Source organism: Aethalodelphis obliquidens, unplaced genomic scaffold (genome assembly GCF_003676395.1).
Source record: "Aethalodelphis obliquidens isolate GAN/ISIS:26980383/991018 unplaced genomic scaffold, ASM367639v1 scaffold9, whole genome shotgun sequence".
NCBI lineage: Eukaryota > Metazoa > Chordata > Mammalia > Artiodactyla > Delphinidae > Aethalodelphis > Aethalodelphis obliquidens.
In genome coordinates this window covers 32,375,093-32,396,258 of record NW_020837953.1, presented here as the reverse complement: position 1 = coordinate 32,396,258, position 21,166 = coordinate 32,375,093, and the positions used below count along the sequence as shown (strand labels likewise).

Below are 21,166 nucleotides of genomic sequence, written 5' to 3'. Positions count from 1 at the left end.
TCGTGTCTTTGGTGTGGCGTGGACATCCTGGGTCCCTGCTCTGAGCAAGTCTGGTAGATGTGATTGTGCTGAGGCTGTGCTCCCGTGTGGCACCTCTGTGTGCGATTGACAGTGCGTGTGTTTGGATATATGTCCAGCACACACATACCTGTGTGGACCAACGGTTTCTAGAGAGTGTGGGTGGGTCACCCTCCAGTGCACATGCACGTGATGGTGTCCATTACCTTGGTGTATACTGCACGTTTGCATGCCAGTCAGTAACGCGGCTGTGCGTCGTGGCCACCTGCCTGTGTCCCAACAGCTCGGCTAGGTGTGGGTGTGTCATGGAAGTCGGTGCCCAGATGCAGTTCTGTCAGCGTGGGGGCAGTGGCTTTGATGCATAGTGTTGAAGTGTCCCCACGTGCTTGTGACCCTGCGCGTGTCTGTGCGCAGGGATCTGCACACTGGCACAAGAGGCGCTGGGCTGGGGCGGGCCCTCTCTCCCCTGGAGCAGCTTAGCCCTTCTGGGCAGAAAGAGGAACCTAGAGGACAAAGACCCAGCGGCCAGGCCCGCCAGCTGGGGCTCGAGTTACAGAGGGGCGGCGCCGCCCCCTCCTCGGCGGAGCTAGTGCTGCTGGGCGCTGGGCTGCCCTGCCAAGAGAGCCTCGCAGAGCAGCCGGCGTTGGGGTGGGCGCTTTATTCGGGGCCGGGGGCAGGCAGTGGAGCCCGGCGCGCCCGAAGCAGCAGCGTGGCGTTGGGCACCAGGCCCGCAGCCTGCAGCGTGAGAGCGTCATTGTGGTAGACTGTGGGCGGGAACGTACTGAAGATCTCGAAGGTGGTGGCCTCCACGGCCCTGGGGACAGGGAAGAACGAATCAGGCCGGGTCGTGGGGCCAGAGCCCCGCTGCAGACGCCAGCTGAGCCCCGCGCCCACCTGGCCTGTGCAAGCAGGGTGCGCACATCACCGACTGTGTCCTCCGGCCGCATCAGCAGCAGGAAGGCCTGCTCGCCATTCTCAGACTTGATGCGCAGCGTGGAGAGCGCGGGCACGGGTGACTCCGGAGACTCCTGGCTCCTGTGGACCCAGAGGCCGTCAATACCCCCTGGTAGCCCAGTCCCAGGGTCCTCACCTCTCCACTCTGCCCTCACCTCTCACGCTCAGCAGCCAAGGCAGGCGTCTCCACCACGATCTCCTGGATCTGGACACACAATGGGCAGCATCGATGGAGTGGACAGAGCCCTGGGCCCTGCCGGTCACACTCTCCCCCCAACCCCTACAGGGGACTTCTCCTGACCAGGGATGGATGAGACCAGTGAGCCAAAGCGGGAGGGGGTATTCTGTGTAAATGGGGGCCCAAGGAGAGGAAATAGAAGGGAAGCTTTGGGAGGTAGCCCCATCGTTCCCTTCCCTCATTCTAGTGGGGGAGACAGAACCCCACACAGTGACCAGGCTGGGTGCCTAACCTAGGAAGGCTTCCCCAGGGAAGGCTTCCCTGGGGAAATGACACTTGAGCTGTGACTGAAGGATGAAGAGGAGTCCTTAGAAATGGGATGGGGGGCAAGGATATTCCAGAGAGCATAGGTCAGGGAAGACTTCTGAGAAGAGGTGATATATTTGAGAAAGTGTCAGCATTCATGTGGCTGAAGCTGGAAACCAGGTTGGACTGGAAAAAAGAAAAGGTTAGAGGTGGCAAGAGGACCAGAAAGGAATGACAGGCCTTACCTAAGAACCACTGGAGGGTTTCAAGAGGGAAGAGCCAGGATCCAATTTGCATTTTTAAAAGAGCACAGAGGCTGCTGGGGGAGGATGGCTGGCAGGGCGGGAGTGGAAGTGGGAGGCCAGTGAGGGGCCACTGCAGTTGTCTGGGAGACACTCTGGGGCCTAGGCTAGGATGGTGGGCGGGGGGAATGGAGAGAAGAGATGGATTCGGGAGCAGTTCTGGGGATAGACAGATCTGACAGGACTTGGCCACTTGTGGTGAAGGCAGAGTCCTGGGAAAGGGGTTTGGTATCTTTCACAGGTGGAGACGAGGGAGGAGTAGCAGGATAGTGAGTGAGGAGAGAGGATGATGAGACCTGTGAAGGCCAGGAAGGTATATTTCGGTCTGGACCTCAAGAGGGTGGCCTGAACTTGGGCTCACCCCCAACCTAGACTCCCGACTTTCCCACTCTTACAGCCACACTCCTGCGTTGGCCAGTTGCTCTCTGGTCCCAGCTCAGAGAGACCAGGAGACAGTCTTGAGAGCTCACCAGCTCCATCGTTTCCAGGAGACAGGGGAACAGCTCTGAGGAACTCATCTCTCCATCCAGGCCATCCTCAGGGGCCCTCAAGCCTGAGCCTCCAGGTAAGCCGCTGCTCCGGTAGGCTGGGCCAGGGTTGATGGTAAAGCCGCCCCCCCCGCCCCCCTACCCCGCCAATAAGGCTGGGAGAGCCAGGGCTGGACTCACCTTCAGGGTGTCCCGGATGGGGCCTCGAATGTCAATCACCTCGCCTTGTCGGATCACTAATTTGGGCAGCCTGTTCAGAAACTTCTCGGCGGTCATCCTGGAGCCTGCAGAGAGGGCATTGGGAGCCTTGGCCAGGGCAAAGACTGTGTGTGATGGTGGAGGAGGCTACCTGGAGCTTGTCCTGCACAGTGCCCCCACCACCTGGCTCAGCCTCAGGGCCGAGCTCACCTGGGTGCTCCATCCTGTCCAAGGGCTTTCGAATCCTCTGCCAGCCTACCACTCGGCCCTCGCCAGGGAACAGGTCCAGCCCATTCTCTGGGTAGACCTGATTGCGCAGGTCACTCACCTGTCAAGAAGGAAGGGAAACAGCGGCTGGCACAGCTCTTCAGCCCTGAGCTCCATGCCCACCCCTACTTGCCCAAACAGAGGAATAGGCCCAAGGGATGGTCTGATGCAATCCCCATTTTACAGATGAGGAAACCGAGGCCCTGGGAAAGAGCAGGAGAGCTGCAGTTCATGCTGCTCCCACCCACCTGAGCCCTGCTCTTCCTGCAAGCTCCCCTCATCACTCCAGCTGCAGCCACAGTACTGACATCCTCCTCACAGAGTCCCTCTCGGGAGCAGACCAGGAGGGGAGGGATGAGGGTGTTAGGAGAGGGCAAAGCCCTGCTTGGCATGAACTACCTCAAACACCCCTGGTCGTGACTCACGCTATTTTCCCCCTCACACGCTCTCACTGTGGAACTAACGCACCACCCTCTGGGACACAGCCTCATGTGCTCCCATCACAGCACCCTCATCTCACTGCCGACTGCCCCCACAGCAGGGGGCCGGCTCCATCTCAAGTCCTTTAGTCCCAACGTTTGCCCCCCAATGGCACTACCTTCCACCCCAACCAGGAGGCTCCAGGAGCCTCTGGGGGGAGCCAGGACAGTTTTACGTGGACTCCTCACGTTCCCCAGGCTGTCCAGGTGTCCTGAATGCTGGGGAGGAGGGGCAGTGGTGCCACGCAGCTGAGGGCTCTGCTTTCAGGATGCCAGAAGGGGGCGCTGCCTGCTGTTCAGCTACATACCTTCCCCACTGCTGATGCGGCAAGTATGGCTACGGCAGCCTTCCCGCTCCCTTCCCAGCCCCGTTTCAGGCTCACCCTCCTTCTGGAGGTCATCAGACTGGGGTCTCTGAGGTGGGGCAGTGCCCCTAGGTGATGCCTGAGGAAGCATTCCCACCCCCTCCAAAATCCCCACACTGGGAGTGAGTGGTTTGAGGAGAGCCCATCACCTTAAAGGGGACCCCGTCAGGGTACAGCCGCTGGAGCTCTGACGGGAAGAAGCCATCCAATATGTCTCGGAGGCAGCGCTGCAGGGGGAGAGGTAGGGTGAGGCCTGGCTGGCCCTGTGCAGTGCCCTACACCCTGCTTCCTGTCTAGATGGCAGGCTCTGGGCCCCGGGATCGTGGGGCCAATTACTCTCTGGATCAGACTCTGGAAACAGAGTCCCAGGACATGGTTGGGGGGGGCGGTTCTGGAGGTTCTGCATGAGCCTGGGTGCTGGGGGTGAGCTGGGCCCATCATCTCCAACTAATGGTGAGCAGGGGGTGGGCCACCACAGTGGCTTGAGGGTGCACAGGCCTGTCTCTCCTCCCCATCACTCCTACCTGTGTGGAGGGATCGTGGAAGGGCCGGAAGGGCCCATCGAACATCACGATGCCATTCCGGTAGAGCTTCAGTGGGATGGGCTCAAGGACACAGTGTGGCACTCTGCTGGGCATTGGCGTCAGCTGGGTGTCACTGTCTACCGCCAGCTCACTGAGATCCTTCAGGCTAGCCAGCAGCCTGTCAAAGTCTACCTCGGGGGGTACCAGTGAGTCTCCTGGCAAAGAGGATTGACACCCATGAGCCTCTTTTCATGGCTGCTGTGTGCTCCAGATCCCTGGCTTCCACAGCCCCCTCCTATGCTGGGCAGGGCCCTTAGCATCTCTTTAAGTGACCACCTGGGGAGGAGGAAGGACAGCTAACACTAGATAATAATAATAGCTGTCTTTTAGTGAGCATTTACTTTGTGCTAGGGTTTTAACATCTATTATCCCATTTCTTCATACCAACCCTATGCTGTAGGGACTATAAACATCCCCATTTTCCATATTAGGAAACTAAGGGTTAGAGGTTAATGGCTGGCCTAGGGACATACACAGTAAGTGGCAAGAGCGGGATCAGATCCCAGATCAGATGTGCCAGGCACTGTGTTAGCAGCTGAAAGGCACAGTGCAGAGTTCCCAGCGGTCTGGGCTCAAATTCCAGCTCCTCCACTTCTACCTGTGTGACTTTGGTCACGTCATTTAACGCTCCGCACCACAGCATTCTCTTCTAGAAGGTGACGATGATAGGACCAGGATGGCTGTGAGGGTCCAAGATGACCACGTAAGAATTCCAACAAGCATCTGTCTGTGTTAGTTATTGTTGCCAGCTCTACTGTGCACAAATGGACCTCAGGCCAACCCAGAGGCCACACAGCAGGGGTTATTTATCTCCATTTTATACATGAGGAAACAGGCCCACAGAGACGAAAAATGATTTGCCTCAGGCCACTTGGCAAGTTAGAAGAGGGGACTGACCCTGGAGTCTGTTCTTTCCACCCATCTGCACCATCAGGAGACAGAGGTGAGGGTCGGGACACCTGCTGGACAGGACATGGGAGACCTTGGGTTGCACATGTATTTGGCCTCCTCTTCTGACAAATGTGTTGTCCATAGAGCTGTTCATAAGGTTCACGGGGTGCAGGTGGGGTGATGAGGCAGCCAAGACAGATGCCAGAGCAGAAAGGATACAGGGCAGGTGGGGTGCTGCCGGGGGACAGGCCAGGAGCTTGTTCTCAGTCCTGAAGGGATCTTGCCCCGAACTAAGTCATCTACTAGGGTGTAACCCTATAAAACACTGGTGACTTTCTGGGCCTTCTTGGAAGCTGTTTTTCACCAGGACAGCCAGGCTGAGGCAGGATGTGGGTCAGGACTCTGGGGACCCAATTCCTTTCCCCACAGTGGTGCAATGGCTGTACCGGGGAAGTACAGATGTGGGCGGCCCTGTTTCCTGTTGCCTTTGTGGCTGCTGAAACGGTAGGCCCCAGCTGGCCTTCCCTTCTCCCCTACATCTCCTACTGCTGCAGGGGCTGCACCTGCGCCCCCCTCTTCCTGGGGTCCCCTGGAGTCCCTGAGAGTCCCAAGAAAAACTCACAGAACATCCTGGATATCCCTGATATGAGCCAGAACAATATCGAGACACTATCTTCCTTTAACAGCTAACTAAGTACTTTCAGAACACCCAGGTAAACCTGAAAATAACAGCAGAAAAGCTCATCACTGTCAACATCTGCCCCCATCGCTATATTCTTACAGATGGGAAAGTGAGGCCTAGAAAGTCACATGACTCGGCCAAGGCAGGCCACACAGCATGGCCAACAGGAAGACTCAGAGGTGCGCGGACTGCTAATCCAGCTGCCTCCTGGGGACTGGGCTTTTCAGGGAGCTGAGGTGTCGACAGGGGAAGGGGCAGGTGGAAACCCAGGGGAGGATGCCAAGAAGCAATGAAAGAGAAAAGGAAAGTTGGCAGAGAAAATCAGCCCGGAAGGCTCTCAGCCAGGGCTCGGGGGTGGAGAAGTGAAAGCAGGGTGGGCCTGGCAGGTATCAGATGCAGCAGAATGGAGGTGACACAAGGGGCCCGGGAGAAGGAACCGCCGCTCTGGACAAACCGGGGCTAAGAGAATAAGGCAGGAAGAGCCTGGCATCGCCACCTCACAGCCAGGAGTGCTCAACAGAAGCCTGGCCCCGTGCAGCCACGTCACATGGGATGAGGCAGGTCAGAGGTCAAGTGAGGCATTTCCTCTCTGAGCTGCAGCTTTCTTTTCCAGGGAATGGGTAGATAACAGAAATCTTCATCCTGCCCGCAAGATCCAGGGGTGAACTGACTGTGATGATGACTCAGCATTTACTATGCCAAGCACCAAGAGGCAGGTCATCTTCTCCCATTTTACAGATGAGGAAACTGGGCCTTGTAAGGTGACATGCCCCGGGTCACGCAGCTTGCAGGGCCCAGGTGACTCTAAGCCTTTGTCCTCAGTGACCACGCAGGCTTGCCTCTCAGTGTTGGTTCTTCAGATACTGCTCACTGGGGTTCCTTTCCAAGGAGGAGTACAGTGCAGGGAGATCATCTCTGAGGCCTCATCCAACTTTTGAGAGCCCATGATTTTATTTAAAAGGGGAGTGAACAGGCATGGAGATCAAGTCCAAGCTCCTTGGCCCAACTCCCAAGACCCTCAGAGCCCTGGCTCCCCAGCCTGCCCTCAACAAGCTCCCCCACTCACACTCTGAAGCCATACAGCCCGGGCTACCACTTCCAAGCTGTGTGACCCCGGGCACATGGGCCAACATCTCTGGGCCTCAGCTTCCTCTTCTATAAAATGAAGACAATAACAGCCCCACTTTACAGGGTTGCTGTGAGGCTCACAGGAAGTGCCTGGCAGACAGAGCTGTTGTTGTCACTAACACCCCACCCTCTTGATCATCACAGGGCTCAGGTGCCCTCTCACCACCTCCGTGGAGAAGCCTTGCCCGGAGCCCCTGCCCCTGAGCCTGGGCCTCTGTTCCTCCTGGGTTTCTGGAGCCCTTGGGCCCACTCCTGGCCCTCATCACAGGCTGCTGTCATTTTCTTCGCCTATTGGTCTTTCCAGCTACACTGGTCACTCCTTGAACACAGGCAAGAGCAGCCAGCCCTGGGCCTGGCCCACAGTGGGTGCTCAAGACGCACTGGATCCGTCCCTCCACCCCACCACCCCGCCATCCAGCAAGCACGTCCGCAGCGCCCGTGCCCTGCCAGGCTCTGAGCAGCATGGCCACGCCCATGCCCAGAGTCCTGCCCTCCTCAGGCTCATACTTGAATGAAGGAGACAGGGTGACAAAGAGTGACAGTGGCATGTGTTAAGTGCCACTGTGGGGTTGCAGGGCCCAGAGGAGGGCCAGACCCTGCCCCTAGCGCAGCTGAGTGGTGAGCCTGCCCTGGGCTGGCCCCTCGCACCCTCACCGGGAGGACAACCTGCTGCCGTGAAATCCCGGCAGTGTCCGACGTGCCCCAGCTGGCCCGTCCCAGCACCGCTGGCGAAGCCTGTTGAAAGGAAACAGGCCTGCTATTTCCACCCACCTGCACGCCGGGCCCTGCTCTGGGGACTTCACCTACATTCACTCTGCTCTTCAGAGGAGCCGGCGGGGAGAAAACGGGCTCCGAGAGTCTGGTCACCGCCAGGGCCACAGCCAGCCTGTGACTCGGCAGGAGCTGACTTCTCTGGCCCTTGCTTTCATCATCACGCTGCTTTTCCCCACCTCATCCTGTACAGAGGATCGTCCCAGCGGGCTCTGACCATCCAGGCCAAGGGCACCCAGGCAATGCCTGTGAATCGCCTGCATGTGCACGTGCCCTGGCCTTCGGGTCGCGTCCTGTGCTGGCTCTCTGGAGCACAGCAGGGGCAGAGCAGTAAATGGACATGGTCGTCATTCACCGACCGCATGTCCGCCTGAGAGAACACTCCACGTACTCCACACTGTGGTATTCAGTGCTCTCAGCTCAGGGCCTAGGGGTCAATCGTACCATCTCCTCACCTCACACATGAGGATGTGGACTCGGAGGTGAGGCAGGTTCCCCACACAGGGTACGATCTGACCCAGGCCCCCCTCTTCAGCCAGAGCCTTTAAGGCTTTCACTGCAACGCAGAGCCCCTAACTACGCGCCCGGGGCAGCTGCAGGGCGGCACGGTGCCTGGCGCCGAGCAGGCACTCCACGCACATGTGCTAGAGCAGGTGGGGTTTGAGCTGAGCTCCACAGGAGGGGAGAAAAGGGGGCAAGGCACCTGGGGGACACAGCACAGGACCGAGCTAGTGGGAGGGTGGGTGGCAGGAGTCCAGCCTGCCTGGGGTCTAGGCCAGGCCAGTTCCAGGGGCCCAAGGGCAGCCCAGGGACAGCCCATGGAGGAGTCAGCCTGGCTTCCTGAGCAGGGGAGGGAAGAGGCTCCCACACAGATGCCGGAGCCTGGGCTTGGGGAAAAGGGTTGGGGAGGTGGGCGCTGGGAGTGGGAAGGGGAGATGTAGAGAGAGGGCAGGGACTTGATGAGGGGTGGGGGGGGTGAGGAGCTCAGAGGTGAAGGGTGGGGGGAGCTCAGAGTTGGCTGGAGCTCTCAGCCCTGAGGCTCAACACCTGACCCGAAGGTGGTAGGACCAGAGCCGGAACTGTCCCTTTCATGTCTCCGCATACCCTGAAGCACCTGGCACGGCATCCTGTTTGCTACTCAACATACTGGTGGGAAGGGGTGAATGATCTGGCCTGAGGCCAAGCCCTTGCAAGGCTTCCTCTCCCCTGAGCCCCTTCATGGGCCCAACTGACCCTCCTCCCTAAGAGTCCCAGGCTCTAGAATGTTTGAATCAGCCCCAGTCTGCCTAATACAGATGCCCCAGCTCACCAACACACTGGCCTGCTGCCCCAGGGCCTGTGGGGAGTGGTACCCAACAGAGGGAGATCCAGAGAAACAAGCCAGAGCATCAGGGTCAGCCAGAGGCTGGCTTCATGGACCCAAGGGCCCTTGGGGCAGGGGCAGGTTGGCACGTGGGGACAAGGCCATAGGGAGAGGAAGGGAAAAAGCCAGGAAAGGGGGGCGGGCAGTCCCAGGAGGAAAAGCTGCTAGAAATGAAAAACATGTTGTTCATCTGTCAGAAGAGCTAAACTGAGCCCCCTCCATGTTGAAGAATCAAAAGCCAAAAGAAGAAAAAGACACAAATCAGGAACTTGTGGCCAGGCTTTAGAACAAGGGGCTTGAGAACAGCCGTACTCTGAGCAAAAACAAACGACACAGAGCAGTTGGGGGCTGCTCTCTTTTTGGGAGGAGAGGGTGGAATCCACAGAACCAGGTCCAGAAACCAGCTGTCTGGTCTCACCCCTTCCCCAAAGGAGCAGGGAGGGCCCCACTGGCCAGAAGGAAGTCTGCCCTCCAACTAGTCAGCAAGGCCACATGAGGCCTGAGCCCAGCTCACCGCACAGGGGCAGTGTGTGTGTGTGTGTGTGTGTGTGAGTGCGTGCGTGCGTGCGTGTGTCCGTAGTGCTGGCAGGCCTCTGGCCCTGGACCCCAGGAAGGGACATCCTTACAGCTTCTGGCAGTTGCCTAGCAGGGTCTCGCCTCTCACCCAGGAAGAACTTCCCATAGCACTCAGCCCAGGGTTCAGCTCCTGGCATGGCCCAGGTGCCATACAGCTCCCCAGCTTTGCCGTGTCCTAAATGGGACATCTTCCCCGACAGCTGTGCTCCCCAGGGTCATCCCAGGTTCCTCCCACTGCCCCCCCAATGTCTGAGCAATCGCCAAGGCCGTGGATTCCCCTCCTAAATCTCTCTGCTCTGCCCCTTCTCACCAGCCCCACCAGTATCACCCTTATGCTGGGCATCATCTCATCTTTGGCCTGGATGACTGTAACCATCTCCCAGTGGGCTCCCAGCCTTAAGTCTTGCCCCCTTCACTCAACAGACTGCTTAAGTGCCTCAGTTTCCCCATCTGTAAAATGGAATAACCCCTGGCCTGTGCCAAGGCTACTTGTGAAAATGCTTTAAAAGTGGCAAATATGGTGCAAATGGGAAGTGATGTTTTTGAAACAAGGGTGAGGGGGTTTTCCCCTGAGATTTAGGGGGAGCTAGCCAATGTGCAGCAGGTGGGACTCTCATGTTTTCAGTCTGGGTTTTTACCCAGCAGGAAACTTATGAAATTAAGAAAGTACAGTTGTCTTCCAAACAGTCCCCTGGGAGCCAAGCTCATGTTCCCATGAGACTGCCACTGCCTTCTGACCATGGAAAACAATGAGAGCTCCCACTTGCGGGGCTGATGACATGCGAGGTGAGTGCTAGGTGTTGCGTCCAACCCACTGACTCGTAGTAACTCCATGGGAAAAAATACACTGATGAGGAGCTACTGATCTACTGATGAGGAACTGAAGGCTCAGAGAATGGAACTCGAGTACCCAAGTCACACCTGGGTTAGGCGGTGGTGATGAGGACCCAGGTGTGACCAACAGAGCCTGGAGAACTACCTTCCAGGCAATGACCTCCATTCTTTGAAGGGAATGGACCCAGCTTTCAGAAGTGGCCAGTTCTGGGACTTCCCTGGTGGCGCAGTGGTTAAGAATCTGCCTGCCAATGCAGAGGACATGGGTTCGATCCCTGGTCTGGGAAGATCCCACGTGCCGCGGAGCAACTAAGCCCATGTGCCACAACTGAGCCTGTGCTCTAAAATCTGCGAGCCACAACTACTGAGCCCGCGAGCCACTACTGAAGCCCGCCCGCCACAGAGCCCATGCTCCGCAACAAGAGAAGCCACCACAATCAGAAGCCCACGCACCGCATCGAAGAGTAGCCCCCACTCGCCGCAACGCAACTAGAGAAAGCCCGCACACAGCAACGAAGACCCAATGCAGCCAAAAAAGAAAAAGTATATATATAAAGGAAGTAGCCAGTTCTATGGCCCCAAATCTCTGGAGTGCATCCCTCGGGATATTAGCAGTTGAGTTAAAAATAAAACGTGGTGGAGGCCCAGAGATGCAGGTAGATTTCAATAGTTTGCTACAAATGAACCTGGAAAGGGAGTCCACAGAGGGGACCAAGCCCCTGGCCTGAGGGCCAGCTTCCAAAGCAGGGGGATTGCTTCTAAAGGCCACAGCTTTTAAATGGGTGACATTTTGTAAACTATGGTGCCTGAGACAAATGAGGTCTTGTTACGTTTTGTATCCCTGGGTCCCTGGAGCCTTAGAAAGATGAGCAAGCAGAGTCTAGGGTTAGGTGGTTAGGGATGGAGGCTGAGGCCTTTCCCTCCTGCTCCTGTGTCAGTGGCAAGCTGTGGGAGGCCTTGGGGCACCTTGTGCTGGGAGAAGGGGCATGAATGAACTGGCCTCTGGACGGCTGTGGGCAATCGGGAGCTGTAGGGGAATTCCCTTTGCAGGAGGGTCCAGGGTGGACCCCGACTTTACCTGGCTTCCAGAACTTCTTGGCTGTCATCCAGTCCCTCTCGCCATCCTCCGAGTCCTCCTCATGCATGGGCTCACCCACCCACTGCAGGCCGTAGTCACCGAGGAACCGCTGTGGGGAGAGAAGAGGGAGATGTCGGGGGCACTGTCAGCTCAGCCCCTACCAGGGGAAAAGGCGGCATCAGCCCAGCCCCCAGCCTCAGGCCTCCGCTCCCAGCCCACTGGATGGGGCGATGGGCCCGGGGGTCTTGGCCACTTCCTGGCTGTGGCCTTGGGAAGCCACCTCACCTCCCAGAGCCTCAGGCTTCTCCTTGTAAAATGAAGCTCGTGAGGACTCACTAAGGTAATTCACGTCATGTCCTTAGCACAGGGCCTGGCACAAGTAGGAACTCGCGTAAGTCAGCCATTATGGCGGCGGGGAGCCATGTGGGTCTGGCCCGAGTGGGAGGAGAGGAAGGGACACCTGCTCTGCAGGTCTGAGAGGACATGTCCCCCCACATGTCCCACACGTGGCCTCTCTAGGGCTGGCCGCCCAGCGCCTTTGCCACAGGAAAACTTCTGAGTTGTCTATGCTTCCTGTTGCTGCTTCCTCACCTCCACTCCTTCCCTCAACCCACTCCAGCCTGGCTTCCATCTCCACAACTGACTGCAACGGCTAACAAGCAGCCCCCCGCAACCTGCCTGCTGCCTAACCCAGCGGGCACACTTCTGCCTTCATCTCTTGCAACATATGTTGTTCTTTTTCAGTTTCAAATTTCTAGCCATCTACACTTAGATGTCCAACAGGCACCTCAAAATGAACTTGGCCCAAACAGTCATGCCTCCCTGCTCCCACCTCCCAAGGCGGGGAGTGGCCCACGTCCCAGCTAGTCTCTAATGTGTTACCCTTTTAAATATTTCACCATATTCCGTACTTGTGTCTCTTCCTGTGTACTTGTTTATGTGTGTCAGTGCCATGAGGGCAGGGACCCTCTCTGCATCCCAGTGCCCGGCACGGTGCCGGGCGCACAGGAGATACTTTGTCTGAGTTTGCTAAATTAACGAAGCAATAAACATGTGAACAACGAGAATGTGGGAGCCCCAGTGCCCTCTGCCCTGAGGGGGCAGCCCTGACTCCTGTGGCAGCTGCTCAGAGAAGCCCCACGGGCTGCCGGCAGTCCTAGCAGGCTGCTCAGGGAGCAGCTGTTTACCCACAGCCCTGGGGTATGCACAGGCCTGGGTGGGAAGGGCCCTCAGCTGCAGCTGCTGCTTGGGGGTTTGCGTCTGTGGTCTTAAATTAGGTTGGGGCTTTGGAAAGCAACTCGGTGTGGAGAGGGAGAGGCTAGAACCCCAGGAGGAGCTTCTGGTGGGGCCGGTGAGGCAGTGGGGGGCCCTGAGGATGTATGCATGCCTAGGACCCTCCCTTGAGCCTGGGGTCCCTCCAGCTCAAGCCTTGCTGTGTGAACGATGGCAACAAAGGTGACACTGGGTTAGTGAGATGCCACGTCCAGAGGCAGGGAATGGCCATGACCAACGCAGTAAACACGCACAGCCAGGCCCCTGCCAGGTCCTGGGCGCGCAGCAACGAGCAGGAGAAAAGTGCTCCCTCCCTCGTTCCCTCGTGGGGTCCACGGTCCCCAGAGGAAGAGAGAGTGGAGCACCTGCCCTGGTCACAGGTGAAGGGGGTCCCCTGGGAAAGGGCTCCCACCTTGACTTGAGACTGAGGATCAGTGAAAACTCGCCAGGGGAAGGTAGAAAAAGAAATTTCAGGTGGAAGGAACAACACGGACCAAGGTCCTGAGGTGGGAAAGAGCTTGATGTGGTCAAAGAAGCAGAGGCAGGTCCCCGTGGCTGGAGGGGAGAGTAGTTCAAGCCGACACTGAGGAAGAGGGAGGGGCTAGCCCAAGCCTGAAATGGGATGGGGGGTGCCCCGGGCCCCTGTGTGGGATGTGCGGTGAGGAGACCCCAGAGAGGTGGGCTCTGACCCAGTCCCTGGGGGCAGACAGCCCTGGGCCGGCACCTCCCTCACCTCCATCTCCCCGACCTGCTGCTGCAGCTGCGCGCACGTGGTCTCCAGCTCTTCCTGCCGCTGCAGGGTCACCGTGCCTTCAGGAAAAGACGGGGAGGGGTTCCTGTGCCCCCCGCATGGAGGCTGCCAGGCCACTTCTGGCCATGACAAGAGCTTTGGCCTGAGGGTCATCTGGAGAAGCTGCTCCACGAGAACTCGAGGGATCCCCGGAGAAGCACCTCTTGGCCTCTCGCCCTGACCTTGAGAGGGGAGGCCCTGACTCTCGGGAGGCCACCAGCCCACCGAGCAAGGCTCCTGACGGGGCTGCCTTTCCTCCAGGCTTTGGCTGGCAGGCCCTGTGCTCAGGGCTGGGCTAGGGCTGCGCTCGGGGGACTCAGTCCCACACAGAAGGGCACTGCCCTGGGTGTCACTGTTCCTCTCTGGGCTCCATTGCCCAGACTCCACCACAGGACTCAGCTTGATGCTCTCGAAGCCCTGATACCCAGAGGTCGCCGGCCCAGGGGGTACAAAGGGGGACTGACCAGCCCACAGAGGGCCTCTTACCCTGGTGCTCCTGGAGGGTCTCCACCAGCTCCTCCAAGGCCCGTATCTTCTGATCCTGCAGCAACGAGACAGGAGGGGAGCAGACCTGGTGGTTCCCAGAGCCCAAGGGAGCCCCTTCCAGATGGGAAGACCCGGCTTAAAGCCCCTGCCCCGCTCTGGCACTGCTCCGGTGCTCAGATGGCCCTTGTGGTCCCACTGAGGTGGGGGCAGGGGGTGGGCATCCCCAAGTGCCCAGCACTCAGCAGCCACCGCTGCCACCCAATCTGAGGTCTACGGGCCTTGCTCAGGTGTGGAGAAGACCCCTAGCCTCTCTGCTCAGGTCACAGGGACCCAGGTCAGTCCCGGGCCAGACCTGGCCCTCGAGTTGGGCGGTTTGGTCAGGGAGATGGTTCTAGAACCCATCCACCATGGTCTATTGCAATAGTAGCCTCACTGGCCTCCCTAGCCCAGGCCCTTCCACCCCTCAGACCAGACCCTGGCCCTCTCCCCCCTGGGGCCCCACCTTGGAGAGCATCTCATCCGCCTGGGCCTTCACCTGCCGCTCCAGATCCTGCACTTTCCTCGCCATGGTGGCCATCAACTCCGAGTCGTGGTACACAGGGACTGCCAACCAGACAAAGTCCTAGAGCCTGGGCCTTGAGCTGAGGCTGAGGTATGGGGGTCCAGGGAAGGGGAGAGGGAGGGGGGTCCAGGGGAGGGGAGAGGTAGCGGGCTCCCCAGCAGCAGAAATAAGGGTGGTAACAACTGCTGCCACCGAGATAATGGGGACAGTTCTACACACTTTTCATATGTCAGCTTTTCTGAGGAAATGAACTGTTTTGGGAAACTGAGGCACAGACATTCTGTAATGCACCGAAGATGTATATACGAGGGAGTGGTACAACATACGGGTTACATCACCTTGAAACGCTGTCAAAAAGTTCACCCTTAGAGCAACTATACTCCAATAAATATTAAAAAAAAAAAGTTCACTCTCAGTTGAGTCACTCCTCTAATCTCGCCCCTAATTCACAGGAAATACGGTGGATAGAGGAGCAAGTTAAACAGCACCGGACCAATCACTACGGGGGACATCCTGCGGGACAAGTAGCCCGGACGCTTCAAAAAGTGTCATTTTTTTAAAGAGGCAGGGATTCTGCTCTAAAGAAGTATAACAATCAAATGCAGTGCATGACCCTCAATTAGAACCTAAATCGTGGTGGGGGGGAAGCTATGAGAGATGTTTTGGAACACTGGGATGTTAGAGAGTTCCTGGATTGTTCATATTCTTAGGTGAGATCACAGTATCGTGGTTATGTACTTCCTTACTCCTAGAAGATGCAAAGGGAAGTATTTACTTTAGAGCTGAAATGTCATGATATCTGCAACTGATTTCTAAATGGCTCATCCAAAAAATACACTTGTGTTCATAACATATGTGTATATGGATAGAAAGCAAATATGGCAAGATGTCACTAACTGTTGAACCTAGGCTGAGGACGTATGGGTGTTTGCTGTACTATTATTTCAACTTTTCTGTTTGCTGACAAATTTTCAAATTAAAACATTTGTGAAAGAAAACAAGAGAGACACATGGGAAGAAACAGGCCCCCTTCTTCCCCTGGATGTTGTCTCTCTCTGTGTGAAGCCGGAAGTGTAGCTCTAACCACGTGACCATGTGGAGCTGACAGGCCCAAGGATGGTTCAGTGCAAAGCTGGAGAAACCTGAACTTCTGACCATGTCTTTGAGCTGTTGTCTCCCTAGGACTTCTTAGTATGTGGGATAATAAAGCCCCCTGATGTTCCTTGGTTGAATCAGGGTTTTCGTTGACTTTAGTCAAAAGCTTCTTAACTGATATATAGACATTTGGGAACTGTCAGCACACGGATGACAGCACATGTTTGAGGCAGAGTGGAGAGAGAGAGGAGATCCCAGGCAGGAGGAACATCACATGGAAAAGCTGGAGCTGGCAGGGAGCCGAGAGGGAAGAGCCTAGGAGGCAGGAGGATGGCAGGGAGGCCGTGTTATGGAGGCCAAGAGCCCGGGGTGTCCTGAGAAGAGGGATCAGGGAACTGTGTGGAATGTTTCCCTGCAGAGAAGTGAGACGGGACAGGCAAGCCCTTGACTGTGAGCTTGGCAGGGGCAGCCCCTGGCTAAGAGCGGGCTGAGGGGTGGTGGCGGGGGAGAGGCAGAGAGACCTGGGGAACAGCCAGTTTCTGTGGTTGCTGTTGAAAGCATCCCCCCTGGGGTGATGGAGATCCTGGCTTTGTGACTGAATGGCTGTGGGGCCGGGCTCTTCCGGTCTCCTTTTCCACCTCAACCCCTCCCTACCTGTACAGGGGAGGGGGCATTTGGTGGAGGATCAGAGACTGAGAGACAGAAACGGAGACAGAGAGACAGGAAGCTGCTTACCCAAGATATCACAGCTAGTGGAAAACTCTCACCTCATCCCCAGCTCCCCCAGACTCCCAGCTCAGACCCTGCCCCTGCCCAGTGCACCACACAGCTCACCCTGCCAGCCCATGAGTCCCCTGTGCGCAGGACTGCTCAGTCCTACCTCCTCTGGGAAGCCGCCCCAGTGAGCCCCATCCTACCTTGCACACCTCCACGATTGCAGTGTTGCCACAGCCCTTGGCGGATGGTGTGGGTCAGGCTAGGGGGACTGTCAAGGGGACTTGGGCCTTGTCCAGAGCCCTGCGGAAGCAGGAAGCAGATGCCCGGAGGCTGAGCTTCCCCCTCAGGCCCTTCATTCCTCTTGGACCCTGAATCCTAGAGCCACTGACATCACTCTTGATGGGGATTCCAGCCAGGTGTACTCCAGAGGTGCCAGCCACAGCCCGCCCTGGGGCTTTGCCAGACCTCCTGAGCTAACGGCCGGACCTGCGTGTGGCTTCACGCCAAGCCAGGCTCTGAACAGGTCTGGGGTGCAGGCCCAGGGCCACAGTCAGCCAGGAGTAGAAGCAGCTCCTCTGACCCAGCAGGTGGGAGAAGGTGCCATGCCTCTCAGGGCCTCCCTTTCCCCGGGGCCTCTCCTGCTGCCAGGGACACAGACCCCTTCGGGCCTCTGCACTCACCTTGCCTACTCACAGGGGCACCTATGCCACCATAGCAGGAAGGAACAGAGATCCTTTCTTCTGAGCCGTGTGCGTCATTCAGCACGTCCACCTCATCTTCTGCAGACAGGGATGCCCAGGTCACTGCTCTGGGGCTGAAGCCCAGGCGAAACGGGGGCCCTGGGCCCTGGTCAAGATGAAGCAGCCTGTTCTCTGTCCCCCAGCATATGAGGATAGAAAACTTGGGACGCTGGAGAGCAAGGATCCAACCAGAACAGGCTCTTCTTGGAGTTCTCCCAACCTGGCTCCCTAGGGGGACCTGGGTGGCCAATGCCAGCACCATGGTGGGGGCTAAAGGAGGGCTGGGATGCAAAGGTCTGAGCCTGCGGGAGGCAGGGCAGCAACGTGAGGACTGGGCTTCAGGGAGAAAAGGCTGTAATGGGCTGCAGGTGGCTGTCGGAGAAGGAGGGCTGGGGTCTGCCCCCCTCATGGCCCACCCCACGGTGAGTGGAGGGGTTCAAATGTTAGTGATGACATCTCCACTAAGGGTGTGGGGTGTCCAAATCCGAGAGCTGCAGATAGCACTGCAGTTGGCCAGCCACTCTGGCTGACGGGAGCTCATCACGCTCTTTCTCTCCATCTGCCCAACTGCAAGGACATGAGGAGGACACGAGGGCAGAGCCCACACTTACCATTTCCGTACATTTTTATATCTCGCCTCCTGGGAATGGGGCAGGAAGGAGAAGGAAGACAGACAAGTTAGGACCCCCTGGATTGCCCTCGGGGGAGGCTCTGGCACCAGGTCCCCCATCAATCCTAAAGAAGGTGTCTCCTGAGGACATCCACCCCCAAATCCCATCCCGGCCCGGGGGTGAGCCAAGGGGCAGGCTTCAGGGTGTCCGACTCCTCCCAACAAAGAAGGATGGTGAAGAGCTGAAGGGCAGAGCCTTGGAGAGAAGATTACAAGAGTCCCCAAGCCCAGGAGCCCAGCCCCAGCTCTGCTCTGAAATGGCTGCAGGACCCCAGGCCTGTCACTTAACCTCTCTGGACTTCCTTGGCCATGATGCAAATGACTCAAAGTGGGCTTCAGAAGAGCAAGGAGAGAGGTAAAAAATGCTTTGAAAAGATGAAACTGATAGATGAACAAACAGGATTCTCTTCACTGAGAGCCCAGCATGTGGCCGGGCCTGGAACAGGTGGGCCAGCAGCGTTTGAAGAACTAATTCATGACCAATGAATAAACAGATGGATGCCACCACCTCACTAAATGGCACAGCCCAGCGTGTGCTTAGACACATGGAGAGCCTCCCAGAAGAAGGTTCGAGAAAGATAAGGTGATCAGAGAGAGATACATAACTTCTTATCGTTTTCCTCAGGACACTAGGAGTCAATCTCCTAGTCCACGGGAGGAGCCAGGAGGAGGCAGGGGCATGGACACAAAGATCCTACGAGGCCAGCTCCTTACCCCGGATTCACAGGCTCCGAATGCAGAGGCACTCGCCGGGTCTTGCCAAGGGAGGCCAAAGGTGAGCTCATAATTCTACTTCTAGTCTCTAGCAGTCAGGAACTCCCTGAGAAGAAAGAAGTCAGCCCTTGGGGACAGTCACTCAGGATCAGGGAGCGGCCTGAAACTTCCTCTGCCCTGGCTACTTTTCCCAGGAGGGAGCACTGTCCAGGGAGTGGCACCCCTCACTTCTTCCTACTGCCTCTGCAGAAGTTTCTGGAGGCGGCCTGGCCTCAGGATCCCTATGCTTGATGTCCACCTGCTCCGCTGGATATCCAGCTCTCTGCTCTGCTCTTGGAGGTCTCTGGCCTAGCAGTGCTTGGGAAAGGGCGATGGGGGTAGGATGGGGTGCAGAGGTGGGCCGGAAGCCTGGGACTTCCCCAGACTTCAAGCCTGGCACAAGACTACCCAGCAGGCCTGGGGCTTCTGTCTATCTACCAAGGAGCTGGTCATCATGTCCAGGTGTCCCCTCCCCTCCTACCAGAACCAGGGGCCACCTCCAACTTCTCAGAGCCAGAGAGGGGCAACCCCAAGGCAGGATTCTACCAAGACACCACCTGCATGGCAGGGAGGTCAAGAGCCCAGACCCTGGATAGGTTCTGCCATTCCAGTATAGCCTGTGCCTCAGTTTCCTTTAGCGTGAAGTGGGGATGGTAATAGTACCAGCCAGGTAGGGGTAACACACGTAAAGCACCTAGCCCAGTGAAACGCTCGAAGGAATTACTCAAAAATGTGAATTGTGGCTGCCGCTGTTATTGGCACACAGAAGACCCTCATAAATGCTGATTTCCCTTCCTTTCCTCTTCCTTCTGGAAAGATGAATGAACATCAGGGATGCAATTAACGATCACTATTCAGTGAATTAAATATCACGTGGCTAATGTCTAGAAATCGAAGAATCAAACGACCTCCATCAGGGCCTGAATCAAGTCTTCCGTTCCACTTTGGAGATGTGTGGCACTGGCCTCCATCAGCCCCTGAATCTGCCCAGCAAGGGGACCTGCATCACCAGGAGGCAGCTCCCTTGGTCTTAATTCTGGAGTTTGGGACTCATGCCCCGCCCCTTTCTCAGAGGTGCCCTCCAAGGACAAGGTCCAGAGTTTCCTGATCTCCATCATCCGGCATCCAGCCTCCCAAACCTGCCCCCAGCCTGCCTGGTTCCTGCCGTCTTGTCCGGGCATCCTCAGGGTATGTGTAGCCAAGTGTGACGGCCCCTGTGGCTCCCTTCACCAGTCTCCACACACTGCCAGAGGAATCTTCTTAAACCCAAAGCTGACATGTCACTTCCCTGCTCAATACTCCCAGTGGCTCCTTCTCACCCACAGAAAAAAAAATCATGGATGATCTGGTCGCTGCCTGTGTCTCTGGACCTCACCCATCATCACCCACGGTCCCCCCCGCATCCCACCCTCCACTTGAGCCACTCTGAACTGTCGGCCCTGAAATGCACCAGGGCTTTCTTTGCACACATGGCTCCTCAGGCCTGGAACCCGATCCCCCAAAATGGTCTCCCAACTCCTACCCACACCCTTCCCTTGGCTGGCTAACTCCTTTTCTTTTTCTTTTTTTGCTTTTATTTAGTTATATTTTAACTTTTTACTTTAAAATTATTATAGATTCACAGGAAATTAGGACAATAGTAGAGAGGTCTGGTGTATCCTTCACAGTTTTCCCCAATAGTCACATTTTACATGACTATTGTACACAGTATCAAAATCAGGAAATTGACATTGTATAATCTGTGTGTGTCATTCTATGCCATTTCATCCCCTGTACAGACTCTGTGTAACCACCACTGCAATCGATATATGTACAGAGGACTTCCCTGGTGGTGCAGTGGTTAAGAATCTGCCTGCCAATACAGGGGACACAGGTTCAAGCCCTGGTCCGGGAAGATCCCACATGCTGTGAAACAAATAAGCCCATGCACCACAACTACTGAGCCTGTGCTCTAGAGCCCGTGAGCCACAACTACTGAGCCCACGTGCCACAACTACTGAAGCCTGCGTGCCTAGAGCCCATGCTCCGCAACAAAGAGAAGCCACGGCAATGAGAAGCCCACGTGCCGCAACAAAGAGTAGCCCCCACTCGCCGCAACTAGAGAAAGCCCGCACACAGCAACAAAGACCCAACGCAGCCAAAAATAAATAAATTTATATTAAAAAACGATATGTACAGAACTATTCCATCACCACAAAGATCTCCCTTGTGCTACTCCTTTAGCATCACACTCATCCTCTTCCTCACCACTGTCCCTAACCCCTGGCAACCACTACTCTGTTTCCCATCTCTATAATTTTCTTACTTCAAGAATGTTATATAAATGGAATCAAATAGCATGTGACCTTTTTTAAAAAAAAATACAGCTTTATTGAAGTATAATTCACACACTTAACTCTTTTAAAGTATACAATTCACTGGTTCTTAGTATATTCATAAATTCAGAGTTATGAAACCACCATCACAATCAGTTTTGGAACATTTTCATCACACTAAAAAGCCCCAGGCACTGTGCCTTTAGTAGTGAAAACTACCCTGCATGAACTCCCACCAGACCTGATTATCCCTCCTTTCTCCAAATTCTCATCACCATAATGACCCCTCAAAAGAAACTGGTCA

At 56.5% G+C, this 21,166-nt stretch overlaps 1 protein-coding gene across 1 annotated transcript; it reads right to left on the bottom strand.

Annotated features, from left to right (window-relative positions):
• Nucleotides 1-550: 550 nt before the first annotated feature.
• On the bottom strand, nt 551-19,464 carry UBXN11 (UBX domain protein 11). The gene is made up of 14 exons (XM_027109609.1): nt 18,509-19,464; nt 17,736-17,764; nt 17,065-17,163; nt 14,513-14,613; nt 14,011-14,065; nt 13,468-13,544; nt 11,463-11,571; nt 4,080-4,294; nt 3,705-3,782; nt 2,655-2,772; nt 2,423-2,530; nt 1,128-1,218; nt 913-1,053; nt 551-832 (listed from the first exon to the last, which is right to left on the bottom strand). Exons 1-14 carry the CDS (start codon nt 18,577-18,579, stop codon nt 676-678), a joined length of 1,449 nt encoding a protein of 482 aa, XP_026965410.1. The 5' UTR covers nt 18,580-19,464; the 3' UTR covers nt 551-675.
• Between the last annotated feature and the right edge of the window lie 1,702 nt (nt 19,465-21,166).